The sequence below is a fragment of the Canis lupus genome, chromosome 1 (assembly GCF_003254725.2).
Source record: "Canis lupus dingo isolate Sandy chromosome 1, ASM325472v2, whole genome shotgun sequence".
Classification (NCBI taxonomy): Eukaryota; Metazoa; Chordata; class Mammalia; order Carnivora; family Canidae; genus Canis; species Canis lupus.
The window spans coordinates 36,079,487-36,107,133 of NC_064243.1; the positions used below are offsets into that span (position 1 = coordinate 36,079,487).

At 37.6% G+C, this 27,647-nt stretch overlaps 1 protein-coding gene and 1 non-coding gene across 13 annotated transcripts in view; both read left to right on the forward strand.

Moving 5' to 3' along the window:
* UTRN (utrophin) overlaps positions 1 to 27,647 on the forward strand; it is a 497,383-nt gene that overhangs the window by 364,195 nt on the left and 105,541 nt on the right. For all 12 annotated transcript variants that reach the window (XM_049113409.1, XM_025422487.3, XM_025422483.3 and 9 more), the window contains one exon: positions 24,027 to 24,156. In XM_049113409.1, the coding sequence (XP_048969366.1) occupies positions 24,027 to 24,156 (130 nt within the window). The remainder of the gene's footprint in view (positions 1 to 24,026; positions 24,157 to 27,647) is intronic.
* LOC112645697 (U6 spliceosomal RNA) lies at positions 10,435 to 10,541 on the forward strand. Its single transcript, XR_003127200.1, has one exon. It is a non-coding gene; the product is annotated as a U6 spliceosomal RNA (small nuclear RNA).

Here is a 27,647-nt window from a genome sequence, read left to right on the forward strand (position 1 = left end):
ATAATGAATGCATGTGACATTGAGACCGGGTAAAGGAAGATATGAGGATCTCAGAGATGAGGGACAGACAATAAAATGATGTTAGAAGTCAATGAATGGGATACAGCAGTGGAGCTAAGAAATCATTCATATTGGGGAACTGGGGAGGGGTACAAACTATAAAGAAAGCTGGTTGTGGCCAGAGAAGGGATACTAGAAATTGAGTTTGTGGAGGGATGCATTTATTGTTAATGACAACTTCTAATGTCTTTTTGTGAGAGTGAGTTGCACAGGTAGGGTGGAGAACACAGTTCTTTGGGAGGAGTGGATAAGGAGCTGAGAGGCTGGGTTAGCTACAGGGACAGTAAAATCACCATGACCAGGAGAGAGACCCTGATGGCAAAATGGGGATTATGAGGAGGAAGGGTGATGGTGGTATAGGCTGGGATTAGTATAGTTGGAAAAATGATATCTTCACATTCCTTTTATCTTTTGAGTCTTATAACTATGCACAATACCCTTGGTTGCGGCCGAGAGAGAGGAATAGTGTAAGTTGGATATAGTTGAGCACATTTCTAAATGTCTTAGTGCCTTCTAGTAGACTTTTGGGTTACTGTTACATCTTTATCACAGTTGCCATCACTTAGCACATTGTGCATAATCCTGACTACTGTTGAAGGATGTTCTTCATCCTGAAGGATGTTCAGTAAATAGGACTTATCAATAGTTTTCATTTAATAGTCTGTACTTTGAGTTTTATATTAGAAAGTTTATATGAATAGCAGGGATTGAGTCTCTGAGTATGGGGCCAGGTGGTTTCTCACCTCATTGTTACACCCTCATTGTTAGAATAATCCTTTGTGGAGTTTCGTATTGATTATAGGTTCTAGAATATGATACTTTATTGTGATCTATTATGGTCTGCCTTCTAATTTATCAGTGATAAAAACTAAACTAAAACTATAGGCTGCCTTAATATCATATATTATTAATGTTTTGACCCGTTTCATATTTAACTCTGAAAACTAAGCAGGCTCTTACGCCAGAAATAAATCATGAAAGAGATTTCCAAGTAGGGTTTGTGGAGGTGTGTAATCGTTTGTGGGAGCCACCATAACAAAGCACCATTGATTGAGTGACATAAAAGAAATAAATCTTCTCACAGTTCTGGAGGTTCAAAGTCCGAGATCAAGGTGTCTGCAGGGTTGATTTTTTTCTGAGGCTTCTCTCCTTGTCTTGTGGGTGGCTATCGTTTCCCTGTGTCTTCAGATGGCCTTTCCTCTGTACCTGTTTTTAAAGCCGCTCAAAATACCCTCTTTTAATAAGGACATCAGTCTTAATGACCCATCCTTGTGACCTCATTTTTACTTAACTACTTCTTTAAAGACCCCATTTCCAAATATAGTCACATTTTGTCAAAAGCAAACTTCTTTGCCAACTGTCAAGTATCATGTTTCTAATCACTATAAATTATTACCATGAGGGCAAATCACTATGCCTCAGTACTAGTAGAGCAATATTTAAAGATGTGACGCTATCTGCAATTATTTACCTTTCTTACTAAACTTTGCCAATCATAATCATTGAGTAGTCTAACTGTAGTTGAATCTCCGACTTGCCAATGTTCTAACTTAACTATAATTCTGTATTTTGTCTCTAATCTTTCCTTAAATTTAAAATCCTTTTGGATGTACATGTGGTTACAGTGTTTCAGGGCAGCTTTTTCTTTCCTGTGTCCCTAGAGATGTCTTATCCCCCTGCCTTCAGATTCTTTTTATCAGGAAAAAAATACTTATTTAGAATTAGAATTAGGAATGATTAAAATTGAAAGAAGCCCATGAAATAGTTTAGTCCAATCCCCTTATTAATAGTGGAAGAAAATGAGAGCCATGGTGTGTTTTGATGGAATCTGAGTTTTCATCCCTCTCTTCCTTTCTCACTTCCAACAAATCCTTATCATTTACCCTCATGTCGGACAGTTTCTGGGACACCAGAGAGACACAGATACACAGAAAAAATGCAGTCCCTGTCTGCATGGAGCTTGTAGTAAGGAGAGAGCCTGTGCCTGCCCTTCCTCAAACTTACAATGCCTGTTTCTTCCCTGTGTTATGAGAAATCATTTCCAGCAAGCAGTGGGGCTGAGCTGTGAACTAACTGCACATTGCTGTCCCAAATCTCTGGTTATCTGCTTAACTATCCATTTCTCTAACCCCCAACTTCAGTCCCTTGGTGATAATTCAAGCGTGCTGTCAGTTCTTGTACACTTTTATATCTGATCTTTTCTGTTTAAGGGATTCTATAACTGTCTTCAATTATAACTTATGATGTAGCTTTAAACAGAATAAAATAATTTAAAAAAATTTTTTCATAGGTATGTTTAGCATTAAATTTAGGTGCTTTTTAGTTTTGTCCATATTATAAACTGTATTTTTTCTAGCTTCTTGCTATATTTGGTCTTTAATTGTCATAATAAAGTTTTTTTAAAAAATCTCTGATTCTAAAGAACTCTTGCTTTATAACTTAAAGTATATAGTTAGAATCAAGCCTTAAATGGCTTGATACTAATATTAGGCAAGTTATCTTGAAATTTCCCTATAGAAAGAATGAGATTTTATATTTGATTTCTGACTTTCTCTTCTTGCTGATAGTTGTCTGAATTACTTTATTTTGAATAACACAGTACAATGTCACATAATGTGACATAATCTAATAATACTAAATTAGAATGTCTAGAGATTCCCGGATGGAATTTTTTTTTAAATGAAACAAAGAAATCTAACACTGATTTGTTTACCATTCTAGGAGATACAATCTCATAAATGCAAGTGTTGAATGTCATTGTATTCAAGTCTTTTAAAGATCAATTTAAAAAGCAATACCACATGTCTTTCTGTTGTGGACAAAACGAATACACATTCACAAGATGCATTAAAAACCACCTGTGCTGATGTCACACAAATTAGCACTTAAATTCTACATTAAAATTTCCAGTGACATCATATACAAAGTAAAAAACCAAAGCTATAGCTTAGGTGGATTGGGGATTACTGTATGCTAGAAGACCACCGTGTAATTTAAAAGCTACTTCCAGAGATGTCAAACTCTGATGTCAAAGAGTTACGTTAAGAATTTGAATAAGATAATTCTAAGTAGAAATCTGACGAACCGGGTATCTCTGGGTGGCTCAGCAGTTTAGCGCCTGCCTTCGGCCCAGGGCATGATCCTGGAGTCCTGGTAACGAGTCCCACATCAGGCTGCCAGCGTGGACCTGCTTCTCCTCTGCCTGTTTCTCTGCCTCTGTTTGTGTGTGTCTCTCTCATGAATAAATAAATAAAATATAAAAAAAAAAAGAAATCTGACTAACCTCTATTCTCAGCACTTTATAAAGTTGAGTGAAAATTTTTTTGGCTCTTCCCCTCTGGAGAATGGCATATTAGCCACTATTCTGAGGCACCTTATGCTGGGACTTCCTATACAAAGTTAGGGAACTAGCACCTGGGCTTAGGTAGACATGGTTTTAGTGCTCCTCTCCTGCATCACTAGGTCTGTGATCTAGCCTCTGTAGCCGATAGTCCCATCTCTTCAGTCCTGTTTCTGACCATCAGTATGTATAAACCACTTAGCATAGTAAATTCAGTAAGTGCTCAATAAGCAATGGCTGTTAGAGTTCTTCTTTGAACTAGGACTTATATTTTCTAGTGTATTTTTCATTTAGTTGTTCAAAATGTCCAAATTTTAAATTTTTTCTCAGATTCATGATGTTTGGGCAACCATAAGTTTTGATGTCATAACTTACACTTATTATTTTAGCCTACTGGTGGCTTCAGAGATAATTTAGACTACTCAGGAAATGGGATGAAGTCATTGAAATGACATTTTTGAGAATTTATATAGGATAAGATATGAGTCTAGGGACTGCAAGATAATTTATATCTTGTTCTTAATAAAGAAAACAGCTTATCATGGAAAGGCCAAGCTCATGAGATGTGTCTGTATGCACTACTCTTATTAACTTATCAAAGGTTTATAGGCAAATGATAAATGTTTAACTATGAATCTAACTACCTTTAAAAGCAATATTTGAGGGGCAGCCCAGGTGGCTCAGCGGTTTAGCATTGCCTTTAGCCCAGGACCTGATCCTGGAGACCCGGGATCGAGTCCCATGTTAGGCTCCCTGCATGGAGCCTGCTTCTCCCTCTGCTTGTGTCTCTGTTCTCTCTCTCTCTCTCTTTCTCTCTCTCTCTCTGTCTGTCTCTCATGAATAAATAAATAAAATCTTTAAAAAAGCAATATTTGAATGTTACCATAATCTCTAAGTAAAAAAAAAAAATATATATGATCTTACATTTGCATTTGCATGACCTTATCCTGAGTCCAGTCTGCTTTCACGGTCACAAATGACTATGGTTAGAGACCCTGGTATCTCAGATTTATGTGTGCAGTCACCTTGGATACTTGGAGGTTGGCTTATGGGAACTTACATACTCTCAAAGTCTTCTGGTTCCTATCTATATTTCTATATTCTAGATCTTTATATGTGCATCAGTGATTTAGTGATGCTTTTATATAACCATTCTTCAAAAATGGCAGTGCTAATCACTTTCCCACCCACCTACACTATTCACCGAATGCCTTATGTGTTGAAAACAATGTTAAATATACAAAGGGCAATAAGGCACAGCCTTTGCACTTCAGTGGCACATTTTAATAATTTCTATTCATAAAAGCTCTGTGCTTGTGGCTGTATCCAGATGGAATATTACATATTTAAATGTTTAGGGGACAGCTCTGAGACTTTTAGTTAGAATGGTACTGTAAAGTCATGCTTCAGACCACCTTGTCTGCTTAAAACCTAGCAATTATAGATAAAATGTAACAAAAAAAAAAAAAAAACCAGGAAACCAAGCATGGCAAAGATGGGCTCCAGAACATAGCAGACATTCCATAGACCAGAAACAGAGCAGAAAAGCAAAATAGTAGGGTTGATGCTGCTGGGGAAAAGTACGAGTCTTGGATGCTGAGCAAGCAGGAAGCCATAGTGCGGGCTCTGTTTAAAATTTCTCTCTTACACATTGAAATGAGTGTCTCCCAGATTGGCATTCTTTTCTCCTGTAAAATAAAAAAGGAATGTCCCAGGACCCAGTATTATATAGCATCAGTGTATTTTGGATACTTAATTAATACTCTGCTTATACTTTGGATATGTTGGATATTTTAACCAGTGAGTCAGAACATTGATAAATTTTCAGCAACAACAATAAGAAATACTTTGTTCGGTGCCTTAACAACATATGTGCATAGGCAGACCCATTAAATAATAATAAAAATTAGTAATATGTCTAAGGGTTCTGACAGTAAAGCATTTGGCACTGAGTCTGGTGCACAGTAAACAGTGCTGCATATTTCTTCACATAACTGCTGTGAGTCTGTCTTGACAGTTTAGATCATTTTTATTTTGTTTAAAATTGTCTAGGCTATATGAGTTATCTAAATAAAACCAAATTAATACCTACTATTTACCATGTAATACTGCCCAGCAGAAGTAACCCTATCCCCCCACCTCACTATCTAGGATTAACTTGTAAAATTAGTCACTTTCCAATCTTACCAGTATCAGTTTGTAAACAACACAATCGTATTATTTTTTTTTCTTATATGGGTACGTATTTAATATCCTCAAATATCAAAATATTGCTACTTTAAAACATGTTTTTTAAAAAAAGTGTTTTTAATTTTTTTAGAACAAATGGATAGAGTTGAATTTTCCCATCAAATGACCCATATTTTTTGTACATTTTTAAAGTTTTATAGAAAATGAGGTCACTCATATGCAGCTTCACTTTCAAGAACGTGAGATTATCATTTAATCAAGAATTACTTAGAAAGTACTTACAGTGCATGTAGCATTGATTTGTGGGTTTATTTCAGTCACATACTTTAACATTGGATAAAATTGCAAATGCAGTGTTTACTACTCACTCTACACTTCATTTTCTACACAATGCAAATTCTAAGTTATAAAGGGAGCAGTAACCACCTTTCTCCAAAAGAATGCGTGATTGATTTTAGACAAGGAAACCAGGGGCACCTGGATGGCTCAGTGGTTGAGCGTCTGCCTTTGGCTCAGGACGTGATCTCAGGGTCCTGGGATCGAGTTCCACATTGGGCTTCCTGTAGGGAGCCTGCTTCTCCCTCTGCCCATGTCTCTGCCTCTCTCTGGGTCTCTCATGAATGAATAAATAAAATATTCAAAAATAAATAAATAAATAAATAAATAAATAAGGAAACCAAAAATAATTGAAAGTGTATAATTCTGGTATAATGTTTTATAGGTTGAGGTCCATTCCCTTAGGCCTTTCTATCCGTTACTTAACTCAATTTAATTTCTCTATTCAAGTCTCATTATATGGGCAGCCCCGGTGGTGCAGCAGTTTAGCGCTGCCTGCAGCCCAGGGTGTGATCCTGGAGACCCGGAATCCAGTCCCACATCGGGCTCCCTGCATGGAGCCTGCTTCTCCCTCTGCCTGTGTGTCTCTGCCCCCCCCCCTCTCTGTCTCTCATGAATAAATAAATAAAGTCTTTAAAAAACAATCTCATTATATAAGAGTCAGAACATTTGGGTCTTTAACTGACTTGCTGAAATACATTTGCAAAGTTGTTTTCTTAACACAACAAATTCAAACATTGTCTTTAAATCAGCAACGCCCCACCATGAAATTGAGGCTGTGTATGTGTAAGATCATTGTCCCTCTTAAAGTAATCTGAGATTCTACCTGCAAATCTGTAACTTCAAGGTCTTGCTGAGTGATGAAGTTACCCAATGTGGGAGATTGACCTTTTTCTAAAATTGATTAAATTAATTTCCAAGTTCCCCCTCCAGCCTTTGGCACCTCTGTTGACTTTCTTCCTATTAAATGCATAGCCCACCAAGGACTGTTACTTGTATTCATCCCTGAAGCAGCAGTTCTGGAAATGAGGCTACACCGAACTGCCGTAATCCATTTAGCTGTCTGCAGTTGATTTATCTCCTATGCCTGCTGGCTGTCATTGAGACTTTACCCCAAAGGGCAATGGAATATCCAAGTTTAGAGGGACAGGTAAGATAGCCTAATAGCTGGCATTGTCTAGTGGTGAAATTGAGAGTGGACAGCAAATGTAGCAGGAAGTAGAGGTATGGGAAACTAAGCAGTTACAGTCCACCCCCTGTTAATATAATAGCCCATTTCCAATGAACTGCCTCTAGATATGTTTAGCCCAGTTTCATTTATCTGACAATTTATGTATCCATTCAACAAACTTCTATGTTCCTGCTATTTTCCCATACTTTGTTAGGCACTGGGCATGTATCACTTCAGAAGACTCATTTTGCTGTCACAGATTTCACCATCTGGCAGCAGGGACAGGTCTGAAAAAAGTTAACCGCATTCGGTACCAAAAGCACAGTAATGTGAACAGGAGCACACAGCCAGGGAGGCACAGATGAATCATGATTATCTGTGCTTGGGAAGATTGGGTAAGGCTTCACAGGAGAGAGTAGCCTTTGAGCTAAAAAGAGATCTCAGAATAAGAATTCACTAAAGAATGTTATCCAAACTCCTGGAGGGAAAATACTCCAAAGCAGTCATGGTATGACTTGGTGTATTCAATAGAACAAGAGGTGTTGCTTGCCTCCCTTTTCAGTTATACTTGAAAGAGAAAAAAAATACAAGTTCACCCTATATGGTGCCTGGTAAGAGTAGATATTGCCTATGTTTGCCTAGTGAGGAATACATTTGTGTGTGCGTATATTTTGAGAAGCTTAAGGAAGAATACTCTTTTATTACTGTGAGAAGCTGGAGGATTCCTGCCGTAGTTTTCACATTCATACTTGGTGTTCTGACTCAGGCATCACTTTTTATGTCAATGGGGTGGAACCAAAATGAATTTATATATTAAATGTTCATTTAGGAACGTTAACCAAAACTTTTAAAGCTCTATGAAGGAGGGGTTTTTTTTATTTTGTCGGCATACTAATGAAAAGTAAGCCTGTTTTCTCTCCCTTTTCTCATGTAGTTTTATTAGTGCTATCAAATTTAATGACTCTTCTGCCCTTTTTTGCTGTCATACTATAATGACTTCAGATCCATATATGCTGATTTAGCTTTGAAAGCAAGTTGGGAAAAAAAGTAAATTACATTCTAACAGATTCTCCTTACGTTTGTATCATTTATTTTTTTCTGCTTATATTCTCCGATAAGTAGTTAAATGTTTTTTTGAAACCAGAAGCTAGGGAAGCCTGCTGTACCAGCAGTACATGTATTTGTTATAGTTGAGATGCTTTGCCTCTGGGGCCAGCTTCATGGGTGTGTGTCCCATGCAATTACAGTCACATGAGGTCCACTCTTAGAAGGGCCCTGCACTTGGTTTAATGCTCTACTGCTGCCATCTTGAAATTCTTAGTAATATTTGAAGAAAGAGCTCCATGAATGACATAGTCAGACCTGCTGGCATTAAGAAAAACATTTAAGTTTTGACATACATAAAACGACACTTTTACCGTAATGAAAGCTCTTAAAACTTATTTCAAGCATTCTCTTTCTCAAGTAAGCCATCCTGAGCCTTTGCTCTCACATATATGCTCCTCATTATACCTTATCCTGTCTCCATATGTTAGTGTCAGTGGAGATATAACCAGGGGTCTATTCTCAAACTTTCCTCTCCTGTCAGCTTACTAACCGTTGCTCTGTTTGACTTCTTTCCTTGACTCCTAGGATACCACTCTGTGCTGATTTTCTTCTCACCTCACTGGTAGTTCCTTCTCACCCTTCTTTGCTGGCCCTTTCTTGTTTCCTCAGCCTCCTAAAATTGGGATGCACCAGGGATCAGGAGATTCCAACTACTCCATACCCATTCCTTCCTGAACTCATCAGGTCCCTTGGTTTTATATGCCATCTATATGCCAATCACTGCCAAATTTACATCTTTTTACAGATCATCTCTATTGGGTATCTAAGAGACATCTTAAACTTAGTATGTCTAAACTGAATTTTTTGAACTTGCTACTCAAAATCATTCTACCTACTTTCCTCCCATTTCAGAGGAAAAAAATCTATTCTGGTTGCTTATATAAAAAATAATAATCACCTTCAATCCCATCTTTCTCTCATATTCCATTTGTTAGAAAATCTTGTTGGTTCCATGTTCAAAATATATAATCAGAATCTGGTTACCTTTTACCAACTCTTAGGAGCTACAGTGATCAATCTCTTATTCTTACTACAGTGGTTAGAGTGTTCTTATTCCAATGAATCAAAATCCTACAGTGGTTTTCTATTTAATTCAGAATAAAAGCCACCATTCTCAGAATGGTCCGCAAGACCCAACATGATGTGCCCTATTTCCCACTCACACCTTGCTCACCTCATTCTTTCTATTCTCTCTTTAAAGTCTGGTTTTAACCACACTGGCCCCTAGCTGTAACTTTATTACATCACCGTGTTGTCTTTTTTACCTAGAATGCTCTTTCCCTGGCATCCAAATGGTTAACTCCACTATTTTCAAATGTTTGTTCTGTAGCACCTCCTCAGTGAAGCCTCCCAGACTTCTTTGCACCAATCACAACCCCCTTCCCAGTGCCCCTAATCTCTGTTACCCTGTTCTGCTTTTTTCTTTTTTCATAACATTTATCATCCTCTAACACAATTACTTACTTATTTTCTGTGTCTCTTTGTCTACATCTGACATGTTAGATAATCTGTATTTGTTGAATGTTAAATGAATGGAATATATCCAAAGATAACATGTCCTTTGGTATGAGTGTTCCTTTTTTTCTCTTTATCTCTCTGTAATCCTTTTTTACTTATTCGTGTTCAAAAGAATATTCCCTTTTTAAAAATATTTCTATTTTAAATAGCCGAATCTTTAATAAAGATTAGCTGACAGAAATGTAAGTAACAGTATTTCCTCAAGAGCTAGAGATAATTTCAATTATATGCATACTTGTAAGAAAATTAATCAACACCATTATACTTTATGGTTTAATATTATAGCCAGGTAAGAGGCTACCTTCTTTCTGTTTTACTACCTAAATTATTCAGATCAGAAATTGGAAAGATTTTTATATAAGGGAGAAAGAATTGACATATCTCTAATTGTTTAGATAGCCTTTAAAATATAGCATGTTATTTTATCCTTATGTACTGAATGTTGCTGGGTTCTCTCTCATGTGGAAATTTGACTTCCTGAAAGTGGGATGGATTAAGATTCCTCATAGACATAGGCAGTACCGATAACATAGGGAATGCCCCATTCAGTAACTCTGTTGTCATGTATTACATGTTTAAAAGAAGTCTAGCTTCAGAGAGGTTATGAAGTAAAACATAATGGGAAAGTTTTATGGTTGTCATAGATACAAAACTATGCTTCTAAAATACCTTTGTAATTATTAATAATGCCATTCTTTAAAAGTAGTAATTTGTGCTGGCTTGGGCAGTACCTATACTAAAATGGGAATGATACACAGAAGATTGGCAAAGCCTTCATGCAAGGAAGACATGTAAATTCATGAAACATTCCATATTTTTTCAAAAAATTAGAAGTAGAACCACTGTATGATCCAGCAATTCTACTTCTGGAAAATTATCTGAAGACATTGAAAACATCAGTTTAGGGGATCCCTGGGTGGCTCAGGGGTTTAGCGCCTGCCTTCCGCCCAGGGTGTGATCCTGGAGTCCCGGGATCGAGTCCCATGTTGGGCTCCCTGTGAAGAGCCTGCTTCTCCCTCTGCCTGTGTATCTGTCTCTCTCTCTCTCTCTCTCTCTGTCTCTCATGAATAAATAAATAAAATCTTTAAAAAAAAAAAAAAAAAGAAAACATCAGTTTGAAGACATATATGCATGCCTGTATTTATTTACAATGGCCAAGATATGGAAGCAACCTAAGTGTCCATTAATAGATGAAGAAGATGTGGTATATATTCGTTGGAATATCACTCACCCATAAAAAAACAAATTAAATATTGCTATTTGTGACAACATGAATGGACCAAGAGGGTATTATATGCTAAGTGAAATGAGACAGAGAAAGACAAATACTGTATGATCTCACTTACCTGTGAAGTCTAAAAGTCAAAATAAATGAATTAAAAAAAAAAACAGAAACAGACTCATAGATACAGTAAATAATCTGTTACCAGAGTGTGAAGGCGGTGGTGGATGAGTGAAATAGGTAAAGGGGATTAAGAGGCACAAGCTCAGTGTTATGAAATTAAGTCATGAGTATATAATGTACAACATAAGGATTATAGTCAATAATATGGTAATAGCTTTATATGATGATACATGGTAAGTAGACTTTTTGTGGGGATCATTTCGTAATGTATAAAAATATCAAATCACTATGATATACCTGTACTAATAGAATATTTTATGTCAATTATATTTCAATAAAAAACCAAAAATAAAAGTAATTATTTGTTCAATGATAAATGAGCTAGGTTCCATTTTGTATTCCTTTCTTAAAAGTATAATTTTAAATTATGAACATAATATCATTATAGATTTTATAAAAGCAAGAACAAAATGTGGCCTTAAGTTTACCACTGTAACATGACCATTTTCATTTTGCATGAATATTTCCTTTTTGCATATTTATCTTTCACAGAGTTCTAAGAGGGTATTTAGTTTTATCTTGTCTTTTTTTTTTTTTAACTTAGATATATGTCCTATCTATTCCTTCATGTGGCTTTGTAGTCATTATCACAGTAATTTTTCAAGGTTACATAATGGTCCCTAGTGTAGCTGTACTGTAGTGATCCTAAATATTTTCCAGGTGTTAGATATTTAAATTGCTTTCAAAATTTTTTGGTCATAAATAACTTTATAATGAAAACTTTTGTGTTTGTAGCTTTTTCTGGCACATTTTCCTAGGACGTACTCTCAAAGGTGAAATTCTTGTTTCACACAATATGAACATAATAATGACTCTTGATATATTGCCAACCTACTTTCCCAAGTGATTGAACCAATTTTCCGCCTCTAGCAATGTATGAAAGTGAAGTTTCACTGCACCCTTGCTTGCGATTTCTTAGTTCTTCCCCCCTTTCCTTGAATCTTGTATTGTTAACATTAAAATGCTGGTGCTCCATGCCAAGATGGGAATTTAGAAAGCAGTTTTAAGATGTCAGATGTCCAACTCTGATTTTCTCTCAAAGAGAAGGGAGATAATTGGTTGGATGTGTTTGATTTTGTTGTACCTGGAAAGATTGGGGTAAAGATACACATTGTTGGGATGATCAGTTGAAGAAATTTGGTATTTATATCAAATGAGTGTATGTGATATAACCTGGATAATCATTTTTGCCATCACAGAGCTTTACCTTGCTGTTTTAGTCTGGAACAAATTGGTTTACAAAAAGACATTACATTTATATGTTTGTTTTCTAAAAATCTAAAGTGACAGAAGAAGCTTGCAACCCAGTTTTATACTTTCCGAATATTTTTGCTTAATTTTGGAGGATCATATGATTCCAGTTTTCTTAAAATTAAATAATTTATCCCTTAAAAGAGTTAAATGTAGTTGTTCCTGCTAATGGAGGGATGGAGACTGGTATTGGTCATCGAAAGCTATAGATAAAACAGCTAGAACTTTCTTCCACAAGTAATGGTGAATAGAGGCTGAGGGAAGAATTCTGTCCTGGAAAAGAGGGGAGAATGTTGGTAAGACTTCAGGTTAGCATCATTTTAATAGTAACTAGATACTCTAGAACACTAAACCGTTTTGAGATATGTTCAGATCCACTCTTTCACCTGTGGAGTTAGTAGGATGGGAGATCTTGTTATAAACATGCAGAGAAGCTTTGGGATAAACCCAAGGGCTGGTGGTGGGTAAAGATGTGCCTTCATGGTGTGTACTGGACTGTCACACAACCTTAGCTTCAAATCTCTGATTTTATTATACCACAGAATAGGTTTTTTAAACATCTCCTTATTCTCTCATACATAAATTCATTGAGTTCCTACCTATCCTCTGTGGCATAGGTATGTGCCTTCATAGATGGCTCAGGTGGTGTAGGAATCAGGTCTGCAAAGAAAGCAGGATAGTATGTGTGGTAAATGATTCAGCAAAGCAGATGCCAAGATCTGGACAGTTCTCAGAGGCGAGAGGGCTGGCTCTTCTGGAGAACCAGGTGATATTTATATTAATGGAGAGGGTGATAACGGTGCTGGGTTCTTGAAGGGTCAGGAGGGACAACCCTTGTGAATCTCTTTGACTTTGACCAATAAGGGTCAGTGATATTGCTAAGAAAGTACACAGGTCTTGTGTCAAGAAATAACTTTTTCTATGAAGGGTACAGGAGATGGCTCCTTCCCTCCTCTGCTGCTCAGAGTTGGTTATTCTGTGCTGCTTTCTTTGCAGACGAGCTTCGTAAGAGCTACTCTCATTTCTCAGGAGTTCACCTTCCTTGATTCCTACATTTTCTTTCAAGTCAGTTTACCCATTTTTTCATTTATTTATCCAATAGATGTACTGGTTGCTGAGATCTAAATAATGAGAAGGAGCCTTTGAAGATTCGAAGCAAATACTTTCAGGATTACACAGGACATGAGGAGTGAACACTTGGCATATTCTAGGAATAGAAACAAAGACTTTGAGACTGGAAATTAGGGGATTTAGTAGTTGAAGTTGGAGAGCAGAGAAGGCCCAGATCTGATATGAAGTTTAGAATTTGCTCTAAGTACAACAGGAAGCCATTGGAGGGTTTTAAGCAAATAAGCCAAAGGATCAGTTTTATCTATAATTTTAATATTATGGTCTAGAAAATTTTAGGAAAAGTGCATCTCAGTGAATTGAGGCATGTAATATACAGACAGTTTGGATGATGGCTTTAGGTTAAAGAAAGGGGAGACAGTTGTTACTTACAGAAAAGGGGATGACACCAGGATTTAGTTCACACTCACATGTGTGCATCTCTGCTTGTCTCAGCGCAGTGGGACAGATTGCCAGGTTAGGACCGAAGGGAATACCAGGAATTCCTCTCCTCCCTCCAGGTTTCCTCAGATCTTATTTTCATATCAAGTGATTTGCAAGATACTGCCCATGTCACTGCTCCATGAGTAACTGATATTACTGCCCTTTGCTTGGCAGCAGCCCAGCCACTCCAGTGAGCAAGGGCCATGTTTCTGATGAAAATGACAGCTGATTGACTTGAGAGACTTTCAGACTCAAGCCACCCCAGTCATTTCTTTATGCAAACAGTCCCTGATGTAATGGTGGTAGACTTGCAATTTTTCAACTTTATGATGGTGCCAAAGCCATAGGAATTCAGTAGAAACCGTCCTTCCTAATTTCGAATTTGGATCTTTTCCTGGGCAAGTGTCATGCAGGATGTCCTCTCTCATAATGCTGGGCAGCAGCAGCCTCAGATCCCAGACCCCCACACAGTCACAAGGGTCAAGGACTGATCCTATTGACAACCATTCCGTCTCCATGCAACTGTTCTGCTTTTCCACTTTCAGCACAGCAATTTAAGAAGTTTCGTGCACTATCCAACTTTATTTGAAAATAGGCTTTTTAAAGATGATTTTGCCCAGGGGTAGGCTCATGTAAGTGTTCTGAGCACATTTAAGGTAGGCTAAGCTAACCTGTGATGTTTGGTAAGTTAGGTATATTCAGTGCATTCTTGACTTAGGATATTTTCAGCTTACAGTGGGCTTATCGGGTCTTAACCCCATCGGCAGTGAAGGAAGATCTGTACCTTCTTATCCTTTAATCCCCTCTCCTTCCCAATTAGAGCAAGTGGGGAAAAGTGTTCCTAGACATTACAGGAGGATCATTGAGGATCTCTCTTTAGGCATTTAAAGTTGAATAAGGAGCAATAGACTCTGCTGCCTGACACTCATACGACTTTGCTGCCAAACAGTAGCTTGAGTTTGAAAGAGGACAGAGAAGTGACCGGAAAGGTAGCCTCTGCTCAGTGGGGTTTGGGGCTTGGGGAAATTCTGTTGGGAATGCAAACACTGAGATTTTACTAGTTGAGTTCTAATATTCAAATCTGGTCTTCATTAATCTGACATTCCAGGGCTTCCTTTAGTTTAAATGAGCATGCAGAAGCTGCTTAACAGGGAAAAGAAGGACAGACTGGATGGCTTTACCTGTGTATTCTGTTTCCTTTAATTGCTTTTCTCTTAATTACCTTTAATCTAATTTCAGTTTCCTTTACAACACACAGTTCATGTATTTTTGGAAGGGTTGCTTGTGCCCCATCCACCTCCCACCATCTTCTCTGTATTTCTCTGATTGGAATATTGGCTTATTAATTACTGTGCCCTTTGTGCTGGCATATTTCCTTCAGATTATATGAATTTAATATGTCTTAAATTTTTTATTTTGGTGGAAATCTTTGTTGAAAAATCCTATCATATACTCTTATGCCACCTTAGGGTGGGAAAGGAGTAGAACATTTTCTTACGGCCATGGGACAATCATTTTGCTCTCCATTTATTATTATTCCTGACTTCTGAGGTATCTGATACCATATTTCCTTATATTAAAAATTTCAGAGCATACAACTTTTAAAATACAGTTTCAGTTTTTGAAATTATTTTATATCTCTTCCTTCTTATAACTGATCTGGTCTACTGCTACAGGCTGGAGCTTGATTTCACATGTGCTTGCCTGGAAGGGGAATTGAAGTCTTTGGACTATTAGAATGGAAAATGCATAAGCTTTGTGCTCAGGTTGTCACACAGGGCTTTCATAGGTCAATGGCCAGGCCTTGAGTCAGTAAGGTAGCTAGATGTCTGTTGTATAAAGAAGGATGTAGTTACTAGGTGCCTTTCCTATCAGCTAGAAAGATTTATTTCCTTCTAACATTCATGATTCGAAACATTTTTACAGAAGCAGCCACCCTCATCCTTTGTTTACCCAGCTCTGACAGTGCCAGCCTGCTGAGCCAGGCAAGCACTTCCCTCAGGACTTTTGTATTTGCTGTTCCCCTGCCTGGAATTCTTTTGCCAGATATTCTCATGGTGACTTCCCCACTTCCTTCAGCTCTCCAGATATCACCACTGATATCTGGGACTGTCTTTGAGATGCCTTCCATGACTACTTATATAAAATATTACCAGTCCCTGTGCCTCCCCCAGCCCTCTCTGTCCTCTTTATCCTGTGATTGATTCTTAAAATAATGAATCGTGATTCTCTAGATCTCAGGCCCTATGCTGAGGATCATTGCTGTTCTCCTCACCAAGCAACGCATTGTACTTCTCCATTCTCTTGAATCTGTGCTGAGCCTCGTGACTTGCTTTAAATAATAGAATGTGGCCTAAGTGCAGATTCCAGAGATGTACTGTGTGATGTTGGTAACCCTTAGCTGTATGTGACCACTTATATTTGAATTAAAACAATTACAATTAGATAAAATTTAAAATCTGGTCCTTCAGTTAAATTAGTCATATTTCAAGTACCAAATAGTTTTTTTTTAAGATTTTATTTATTTATTCATGAGAGACGCAGAGAAAGAGCGGCAGAGACATAGGCAGAGGGAGAAGCAGGCTCCATGCAGGGAGCCCGACGTGAGACTCAATCCCAGGACCCCAGGATCACATCCTGAGCCGAAGGCAGACGCTCAACCACTGAGCCACCCAGGTGTCCCCAAGTACCAAATAGTTCCAAGCAACAAGTGGTTACCATTCTAGACAGCATGGTTTTAAAACATTTTTAATCATTGCAGAAAGTTCTATTGGATAAGTTCTAGAGCCTATGTCTTAAGATATCTTGTAGCTTTCACTCTACTCTTCGGAAACACTAATTACCAGGCTTCTAAGGAGCCCATTCTAGCCTACAGGGCATTTAGAGACCCTATGCAGGGAAACTGCTGAGGTATTCCAGCCAGGAGCCTATAATAATTTCTAGACATGTGAATGAGCCCATGTTGGATTTGCAATCCTAGTTAAAGGGTAGATGACTATAGCTGTAGGAGTAACCTTTGGTGGCACCAGCAGAGGAGCTGATCAAATTGCCAATCCAAAGAATCTTGAATAATAAATCGTCATTCTGCTGAGTGAAGTAAGTCAGTTGGTGAAGGACAAACATTATATGTTCTCATTCATTTGGGGAATATAAATAATAGTGAAAGGGAATAAAAGGGAAGGGAGAAGAAATGTGTGGGAAATATCAGAAAGGGAGACAGAACGTAAAGACTGCTAACTCTGGGAAACGAACTAGGGGTGGTGGAAGGGGAGAAGGGCGGGGGGTGGGAGTGAATGGGTGACGGGCACTGGGGGTTATTCTGTATGTTAGTAAATTGAACACCAATAAAAAATAAATTAAAAAAATAAAAAAAAAATAAATAAATCGTCATTCTTCTAAGCCAATGCATTATTTTATTATTTTTATCATCATCATTATTATTATTCATGAGAGACACAGAGAGGCAGAGACATAGGCAGAGGGAGAAGCAGGCTCTGTGAGGGGAGCCCAATGCAGGACTCGATCCCTGGACCCCAGGATCATGCCCTGAGCTGAAGTTTCGTTTCGTTTCTTTTCTTTTCTTTTCTTTTCTTTTCTTTTCTTTTCTTTTCTTTTCTATTTTTTCTTTTCTTTTCTTTTCTTTTCTTTTTTCTTTTCTTTTCTTCTTTCTTTTCTTTTCTTTTCTTCTTTTCTTTCTTTTCTTTTCTTTTCTTTTCTTTTCTTTTTAAGATCTGATCCATTTATTCATCAGAGACACACACACAGAGAGAGAGAAGCAGAGGCATAGGCAGGGGGAGAAGCAGGCTCTACTAGAGAGCCCGATGCGGGACCCAATCCTGGGACTCCAGGATCATGTACTGGGCCAAAGGCAGGGGCTAAAACCACTGAGCCACACCGGGATCCCCTAAGCCAGTATGTTTCAAATGGATTTGATACACAATAGTAATAACAGATTCAGCCTTCAGTCTAATGACTACAATAGTTTTGAAACTATGTTCTATGCAGTTACCTCAGGATTATGGAGTGAGCCCATACCACCCCTTTCACTGAAATCTGTTACTTGTTTATCTAGGGAGAAAAAAAGACTTTTGCTATTAGTTAAATGATAATCAATAATAAAGTAAAATGCTTAGTATTTACCAGCTGATAATTAGAAGATAGGAAGGGGTGCTTGGCTGGCTCAGTCAGTGGAGCATGTGACTCTTGGTCTCTGGGTTGTACATTTAAGCCCCATGTAGATGTAGAGATTTCTAAAAATAAAATCTTTTAAAAAATACTTCTGACAATTAGATGATAGGAAAATCTAACTGTGCCTCAAAAAATATTTACTAAACATTTGCAAAGTATATAGTTTAAATAATCCAGAGCTAACTGGACTCCAGTAATTTAGGATATCTAATTTAGGTTAATCACATGTGGGAGACTTTGTTTTATTTTGCTTCACCATATTTTGGAATCCTACCTAGTATTTAATCTGAAAGCATTCCTTGTTTCATTCCTTATTCCTAAGCATTTATTGAGTACTTTCTATATGTGTGTAGGCAAACACTGAAGAGACTTTTGAATGATTAAGATGTGAGCCTTATCCTAGAACTGACAATATAATGGAGAGGACAGATGCATGGTCACAATATATCAGGATGAGCTGTGCTAGAGAAATAGAAAGTGCTCTGGAAACTCTGAGATGGGAACATACTGAACATATAGAATGAGCTACTTCTTTGCAGATTGGTGGGGATAGAGGTTAGAAATAAACAGATTATCTAGAGAACTTTTTTGGGAGAAAGAACAATTATTATTTTCATAACTTTATTGAGATACTATTCACACAGTATAAAATTCAAGTGACCAGTTCAGCAGTTGTTAGTACGTTTACAGAATTGTACAACCATCATCACTATCTAGATTTAGAGCATTATCCCAAAAGGAGACCCCACATCCATGAACTGTCACTCAACCATTTTTCCCCCAAACATCCAGCCCTAAGCAACCACTCTTCTACCACATGTCTTTATACACTTAGCCTCTTTGGACATTTCACAGTAATGGGCTTCTGTGTCTGGCTTCTTTCACTTAGCATAACGTTTTCAAAGTTCATCCGTGTTGTATCATGGATTCATCCATTCATTTTTATTGCTGAATAAGATTTTCATTATATGGATATACAACATTTTATTTATCTGTTCACCAGTTAATGTTTGGGTTGTGTACACATTTTGGAGACTATGAATAATATTGCTATGAATATTCATGTATAAGTCTTTATATAGACATATACTTTCATTTCTCTTGGGTATGTACCCAAAAGTAGAATTGCTGGGTTATATGGTGATTTTATATTTAACATTTTAAGAAACCGCCAAATTGCTTTCCAAAGTGGCTGCACCATTATCATTCTACCAGCTGTATATAAGGGTCCCAACTTCTTCACATCTTTGCCAATACTCATTATTGCCTGAGAACAGAATTGTTTTGAATGAAAATATAAAGTCATTAAAATAGAAAAATTCCTATTAGATTATGTTATACTCACTTAAGGCACTCTATATATGTCATGTGATTTTAGAACCTGCAGCTGAATGCCACTTTGTAGCTCTGTATACAAAACAGCCCTGTCGGAGTCTAATTATCTTATCATTAATGTTCACCAGGTGGTTAGGAAATTCTGACTTTCTTTTATGTCTAATTGAGAGGTAAAAGGTAGTGAAATGATTATATATAATACTGTTGAAAGTTAAACCCATTTCTGATGTGCATTTAAATGTAATTGAAATAGGACAAATTGAATAATAAAATTAAATTTGCAAAATATATGAACAGGTATTATTAAATGTATGTTCTTCCCTAAGATATTTGGGTGGTGAGTTGGCACATAGGACTCGAGCCCCACATTTTTGTGGGGCTTGCTTGGCGTGGTTCCCACCTGCCCACACTTGCCTCTTCTATTTCCCTCCCTTGGCATATCAAAGGAGTACATGAGACATTCCCCTGCCAACGCCCTATGCAAAGAGATTGTTTTAAAAAAGTGCTGAAGTTTAATGTTAGGAAAGAAAATGGATTCTCCAGTCCTGTGGGCATTCTCAGAATCAAGATTTGTTTTTCATGCATCTGGGAGCCCCAACAATGATACTGTAAAAAAACCAGAAATGTAAATTTGACAGTCATGGCCCCCTACTACCTTGTCCGGCTAGTTAGTGGTTTCCCACTGTCTGTTATTGGTTGCTTCAGATGCTTAATTAGGACCTCATACAGTGGTTTTTGTGACCTGCTATCTGCTCGGCTCTTCAGCACTTAATGTTTGTAATTCCCTAAGTGCACACACTACCATATTCCCTTGTTCTGCTCGTGCTTTGTTTCTTCTTTTGGAAGTACTCTTCTCTCTCTATGAGACTCCGTTTAGACACCACTTCCACCAGGAAGCGTTTCTGAGCCCCCTAGCTCTACTAGGTCCTAAAGCACTGCTGTGGGTGCCTTGTTTACCACAGTGAAAAAAAAAAAAAAGGCAAACAAAAAAATAGAAGGTATCCTTGGCCTTGTGGAACTTATATTTTATCTGTGGGAAACAGATGATAAACAATAACCATAATAACGAAAGACCTAGTTTGCCTAGTAGAAGGTGATGGGAAATGTAACGGGTGGGAGAGGTGGAATTCTACACCAAATAGCATGGTTGGGTGGGCCTCATAGAGAAGGCCTCTTGGGATGAGGAATATGCCATGTAAATTATCTAGGGAAATTGCCTTCCAGGCAGAGTCCACAACCAGCCAGTGAAATCTCCCTTCATGAGAGCATCTGTGTTAAACTGGCACAATTCCAGTCATCAAGGAAGTTGACTGACTAGTTTTCCCAAGTATCCTTTCTTTAGGCAAATATATATTTCCATTTGGATGTTTGAAATTCTAAAAATAGTTTTAATGCAAATCTCTCCTGTACTGTTTCCCCTTCCCAGATCTGTAGCCAGTGCACGTATTGTGGACTAATAATAATCCAGAACTTCCAGGTGGGCGCTACTGTACACCTAAATCGTATGGATCATATGATCTTCTCTCTCCACCATGAGATCAGGATTCACCCTCTGTGACATATAGGCCCCATAATCATTGTATGTTTCCAGAGGGCCAGGACTGTTTCTGTGCTCTGTTCACTGAGTCACATTCCTTTATGTTCTGTCTTCTCTCAGTTTTTAATTTCCGTCCCCATCATCACCCAGTTGGTGTTTCCTGGTTTCCCTTTTGTGCCTGTGCATCCTTATCCGATTTGATCAATAAGATGGGGGAAGTATTCTTCTGGTTCCTTCAGTTTCCTTTTAGAAACTTGCATTAAATAGGTTCATGTCTGGGACGTCACTTTCAAAAAGAAGAAATCTAGCATAGCTCTTGCACATTAATTGAAGAATCTTTACTTCTCCCACATTTACTGGTTAGATTTGGGTTTGGAGGAAATACATACTCTGGATCACTAAATTTTATGTAAATCTGCTGCATTACCCACTGTTTTTCACTGCTGTCTTTTAAGCAACATGCTCTTTGCTATCATTATTTTATATTTCCAGGTGGTTTTGGAAGTAAATATTGGAGTATTTTCAGTAATCTGGAGCTTCTTGCTGTAACAACACAATAATTTAAATTTAAATAGGCTCGGGCAGCCCAGGTGGCTCAGTGGTTTAGCGCCACCTTCAGCCCAGGGCGTGATCCTGGAGACCTGGGATTGAGTCCCATGTCGGGCTCCCTGCATGGAGCCTACTTCTCCCTCTGCCAGCCTGCCTGTCTGCCTGTCTGTCTCTCTTTCTCTCTGTGTCTCTCATGAATAAATAAATTTAAAAAATCTTAAAAAAAAAAAGAATAGGCTCAAGACCTGAAAATGTATGTGTATATATATTTCTAGATTAAAATGTATTTTCCCCACAGCTGGAGCACCTGGGTGGCTCAGTCAGTTAAGCATGTATCTGTCTTTAGCTCACATCATGATCCCAGGGTCCTGGGATGGAGCCCCACAAGAGGCTCTGTGCTCAGTTGGGAGTCTGCTTCTCCCTCTGCCCCTCCCCCTGCTTGTGCTCTCTTTCTCTGTCAAAATAAATAAATAAAATCTTTTTAAAAATGTATTTTCCCCATTTCTCTTACGTTTCTTATATCTCCACATATCAGAAACTTTAAATGTCAGAAGATAGTCTTGAATGTCACACCTTGGGACTTCTTCACGAGCTGCATTTCTCAATAGAGATGGTGAAGGTTTTGTCACATAGTCATTTGATGCTCACAGGTGCTAACTGATGTGAGAATTTACTGCCTTGTGCTTGCTTCATTGTCTGGTTATATAAATGCTATAAATGTATCTATGGATTTTAGGGAATGGTGCTTTTTTGCTGTTGTTCGCATTACTCTTTTAATTTAAATTTTTTGTCAAGGTAATAATTATAAGTAGCTTAAAAGTCAGATAATATTTACATTGCTTATCACAAAAAAACAAAGTTCTGTCACTCATCTCCCTTCACCCTTCCACACCAGTAATGTTCTCTTTTAAATTTATTATAGGTGGGGCACCTGGGTGACTCAGTCTGTTGAGTGTCCGACACTTGATTTCCACTCAGGTCATGATCTCAGGGGTGATGGGATCGAGCCCATGCTCAGTGGAGAGCTGCTTAAGATTCTCTCCATTTTCTTTCTCTTCTACCCCTACCCCCTTTCACTCGCTCCTGTGTGTGCTTTCTTTCTCTCTCAAATAAATAAAATCTTTTAAAAAATAAATTCATTACTGATGTTTTTCTGGTGTTTAGCTCTGGTTTTCACATCAGATGATTGTTCTGGTGTTTTTTAGATTTTTTTTCCCTTTATTTAGTATGGAAGATGAAGATTTAGCCTGCAAATATCCTGACATTCCAACATAGTTATGTTAAATGCTACTTAAAAAAACAGTTGTGGGCTCCCTGGGTGGCTCAGTAGTTTAGCACCTGCCTTCAGCTCAGGGCGTGATCCTGGAGACCTGGGATCGAGTCCCACATCACGTTCCCTGCATGGAGCCTGCTTCTCCCTCTGCCTGTGTCTCTGCCTCTGTGTGTGTGTGTGTGTGTGTGTCTCTCACATGAATAAATAAATAAAATATTTTTTAAAAAAATTGTATTTAGAGGCAAAAACTGTATTGATTTTAAAGTAGTACTAGAATACAATATTTTAGAAAACAAAAAAAACAGAGTTTTCATAATGCATTGTCAGAGAAGTGCACTAGAAGCAAAATATTAGACCTAGCAGGTGTTTATGTACATAATTTTAAGAGGATAACAATAATATTAGCAACAATTCTGATTTGGCTCCAGCATTCAAATAGTACATGAGGAAATCTTCATTTCCTCTTACCTTACAGTAGTCAGTGAGTGAGCTTTGTTTTTAAACTCTAGTCAATTAGAGTCCTAATCATCAAACATTTTATGGGAGCAGAGGTGAAAGTTTAACCCCACTTAAAAGAACAAAAGTACTAAAGGCAGACTGTTCTGAGAATCATAAATTTGCATGAAAAACCTCACAAGGGAAAAATCATAATTGCCTCAGCATGAGAGATGGAACGTATTGGAAGATAATTGGAGACTGTCTTTTATGTGTTCTCTTTGGTTTAGTTTTGATTTCATGTACTTTAATTTGTTTCCATCTCTTAGTTTTTTTCCTTAATATATTCTAAAGAATGTAAAACACTTCGAGGATCTCATTACTACTTGTGAAATTGCCTTCTTCTGTACCATTGGATGTAATTTTTTTTGTCAGTCTTACAAGACAAAGGTATCTTTGAACAGGCTATTTTACTTTAGCAATCTGACAGTAGTGATAACCCTAAAACTACATTTTGTGTAAGTTCAAATATACTATAACAGTTTCCCTTAGGTAAACACGTTAAAGATTTTTGTTTTGCATATTTAAGCCCTATCATCTTTGCTTTTATTCATGTTTCATCATTCATATGTGTCAAATTTATATTTTCACTTCGAACTTTGCTTAAAGGGTATATTAGTCATTCCCTTGACAAGTATGGTCAGTAGTCTAATTGAAGATGTTTCATTACTTGGTGAACACAGTAGGTTACAAACTCAACTTTTGCTTCTCTTTGCAAAGGCCCTGAGACGTGAGTTAAAGGAGAAAGAGTATTCTGTCCTGAATGCTATAGACCAAGCTCGAGTTTTCCTGGCTGATCAGCCAATTGAGGCCCCAGAGGAACCAAGAAGAGACCTGCAATCAAAAACAGGTGAGATTGGGGCGCCTGGGTGGTTCAATGGGTTATGCATCTGCCTTTGGTTTAGGTCATGATCCCAAGGTCCTGGGATTGAGCCCTACATTGGGATCTGGGTTTGGCAGGAAGCCTGCTTCTCCCTCTGCCTCTGCCCCTGCCTTTCTCCCTGCTTGTTCCCTCGATCTCTCTCTCTCTCTCTCTGTCAAATAAATAAATAAAATCTTTAAAAAAAAAAACAAGCTAAAAAAACAGGTGAGCTTTTTTTTCATACATCATAAAAACACATGTGAGGAGAACAAAAACCCGACATCAAGTAGGAAATTTCCTCTCAGCATTTCAGGATCTGATATAAAAAAAATTTCTTCCAAGTATTCGTTAGTTTAATCCAATATGTCATTATTTAATATCCAGATTTTTATATTAAAAAATAAAATGTATACGTCAATATTCTTAATTTAAAAGGAAATTAACTGCAAATAGATTTGGTAAAAGGCATGCTGTAACTAAAAGTAATTTCTTTGAGAAAGAAAAATGTACATTTCTTCTATTCAAACACATTACGTGATAAATGATTGCAACTGGAGGAGTGATATTTAAAATACAGTTCAGGGTAGCCCGAGTGGCTCAGCAGTTTAACACCGCCTTCAGCCCAGGGCCTGATCCTTGAGCCCCGAGATCAAGTCCCATGTCGGGCTCCCTACATGGAGTCTGCTTCTTCCTCTGCCTGTGTCTCTGACTCTCTCTCTTTCTGTGTGTCTCTCATCAATAAATAAATTAAAAAATATATATTAAAAATAAAATAAAATACATAGAAATATTTAAATAATCATAAAGATCTTTTTAAGCTTCTGTTTTTACAGATTCCTTTTTAAAATTAGACTCCAAAGTAAACACTTTTCTTTTCCAAGCAGACAACAGAATTTAGGTAATTTAAAATTAACCTGGGACACTTGGGTAGCTTGGCGGTTGAGCATCTGCCTTTGGCTCAGATCATGATCCCGGACTTCTGGGATCGAGTCCCGCATCAGACTCCCTGCATGGAGCCTGCTTCTCCCTCTGCCTGTGTCTCTGCCTCTCCCTGTGTCTCTCATGAATAAATAAATCTTAAAAAAAAAAAGTTAACCTATTTATGCACTCTTTATGTACTTTGGCTGAAAATGGAAACAGTAACTGCCTTAGTAGGAAATAGCAGTCAGTCACACAGTAAATTTAAGAGATGAATTTGGAGGCCAACATAGATCTTTATTGTGATTTTTCACTGTTGGCAATAAAAGCATTCTGATGCATTTTTAAAAACAAACATGCCATTCAAAATATTTTTTCATCATTTACTTCACATAGTGAAGGCAGATCTGAAAGACTGCCTCATGCTGTGTCCAGCAGCATAATTCATGAACATTTATTACTTGTAAGGAAAGTACATTTGGAAAAATGCTTTCTTTGTGGCCGAAACTGGAGCAGGCCTTTGGACAAGTAGCTATTTTCCTACTCAGCCTTTGTCAGAGTAGTTCTACTTCAGACTGAATAAATTTACCATCAAGATCACTATCTTCTAAAAAAAAAAAAAAGATCACAATGTTCTTTGTTATATGTGTACTATACACACACACACACACACACACACACACACACGTCTATGCACCCAGCTTACACACATACACACAAATTGGGTGCTTAATGCACAGTTGCTGAATGAACGCGTGCATGAGCTGAGCGCACCTGTGACGATGCTTGGTCAGTGAGCAGGCTCAGTTAAGAGGAATGACCCACCGGGACAGGATCATCACAAGCAGCAGTGCAGCAGTGAGGAGCAAAGCGGCCCTGTGCCTGGGCAGGAGGTGGCAGTGAGGGGCTTGTACGTGCTGTCTGGTTCAGATTGCAGAGGACCTGGAAAGTCGGACAGAACATTTCAACTCAATACAAGAAAGAAGGCACTATTACAATTGCTGATGTTAAGCGTGGAAGAAAAATAAGTTTACTCATCTCACCCTATCCAATTTGAAATTCACCTTAAATCTGAGTTTCTTGTCTCCCTGCTTCCCCAGTACTTTCCAGTGAATAGAGGAAGCATTTTATAATCTACTTCATAGCAGTAAAAAAGTGTTATTGTATCACTAAAGCTTCCCTTTGCTATACATTTTCCTTCTCCTGGTTAGTCCATTTCAGGGGTAAGATAATATCACTTTTTTGAGTTCTTATTTTGCTGTTACATTAGGTATGTTTCTAAGCCCTCTTTCAAATATTCTATTGGGGGGGGCAAGAGAAAAAGTCATTAATGTAACTTTATGATTTTCTTTCTTTTTGTTTTTTTTATGATTTGCAATTTTTATGCTTTCCTCCTTTTGTGATATTGCTTTCTGCAATGGTGGCTGATTTTACCTGCTGTTAAAAGTAAATGAAAGAAAATTATCCGTAATAGCTTTTATACTTTTGTTGTTTACCATGAATTATGTAGAGCTGCTATCAGAAATAGAGAGCATTTGAACATTAGTTATCTTGTGTGATGCTACGTGAAGTACTCACTGTTAAAGGGAATAGAGCGGGGAGAAATGATATGATTTTTTATTCTATTTAATAAGCATTTATTTATTGAATATGCTGTGTATACACCAAATGGATCCATCTCTTTACTTTTAAGTAACTATTTCAGAAAGTACTTCTCTGCATGTTTCTAAATGCCTTTTTTCTGCCAGCTCCTTTTTTTTTGTTGTTTTTTTCAATTATCAATTCTTATAGTGTTATGTGTTTGTGTGTGTGTGTGTGTGTGTGTGTGTAAGGCAACCTGTGGCATTTTACTTTACTGCCCAGTAATATAGGTATGAATTGCTCTCAGGCATCTGTTAATTGACAAAGGCTATTAAAAAGAAGCAAATTAATTATTTCAACCAAATGATAAGTTGCTGATAAAGAATCTCATAAGGTATGCTCTGCTAGGTATTTCCCCTCCACCCCCTTATTATTGAGATATAATTGACACATTGTAGATGTTTAAGGGATACAACATAACGATTTGATGTATGTATATATTATAAGCCAATCACCATAAGTCTAGCTAATATCCATCACCATATACAGTTACATATTCTATTTCCTTGTGATGAGAACTTTTAAGATCTAGTCCCTTATCATCTTTTGAGTATGTATATTTTAAATATTTAAAAATCACTACTGGGTGACTCAGTGGTTGAGCACCTGCCTTCGGCCCAGGGTGTGTGTGATCGCGGAGTCCTGGGATGGAGTCCCACATTGGGCTCCCTGCATGGAGCCTGCTTCTCCCTCTGTTTGTGTCTCTGCCTCTCTTGTGTCTTTCATGAAAAAATAAAATCTTAAAAAAAAATAAAAATCACTAATATTACTGCCTGGCTTTAAGCCCTTGCCATTCCTTGTTAGGAGTATTGTCAGTTCTTTCTCAGTTGGTATCTTTGCATCAACATAGACAGTACAATGATAAATCGGAAACTCAGAACTGGCATTTGCTCCCCTGGTTTAAAAACCACCAATAGCCT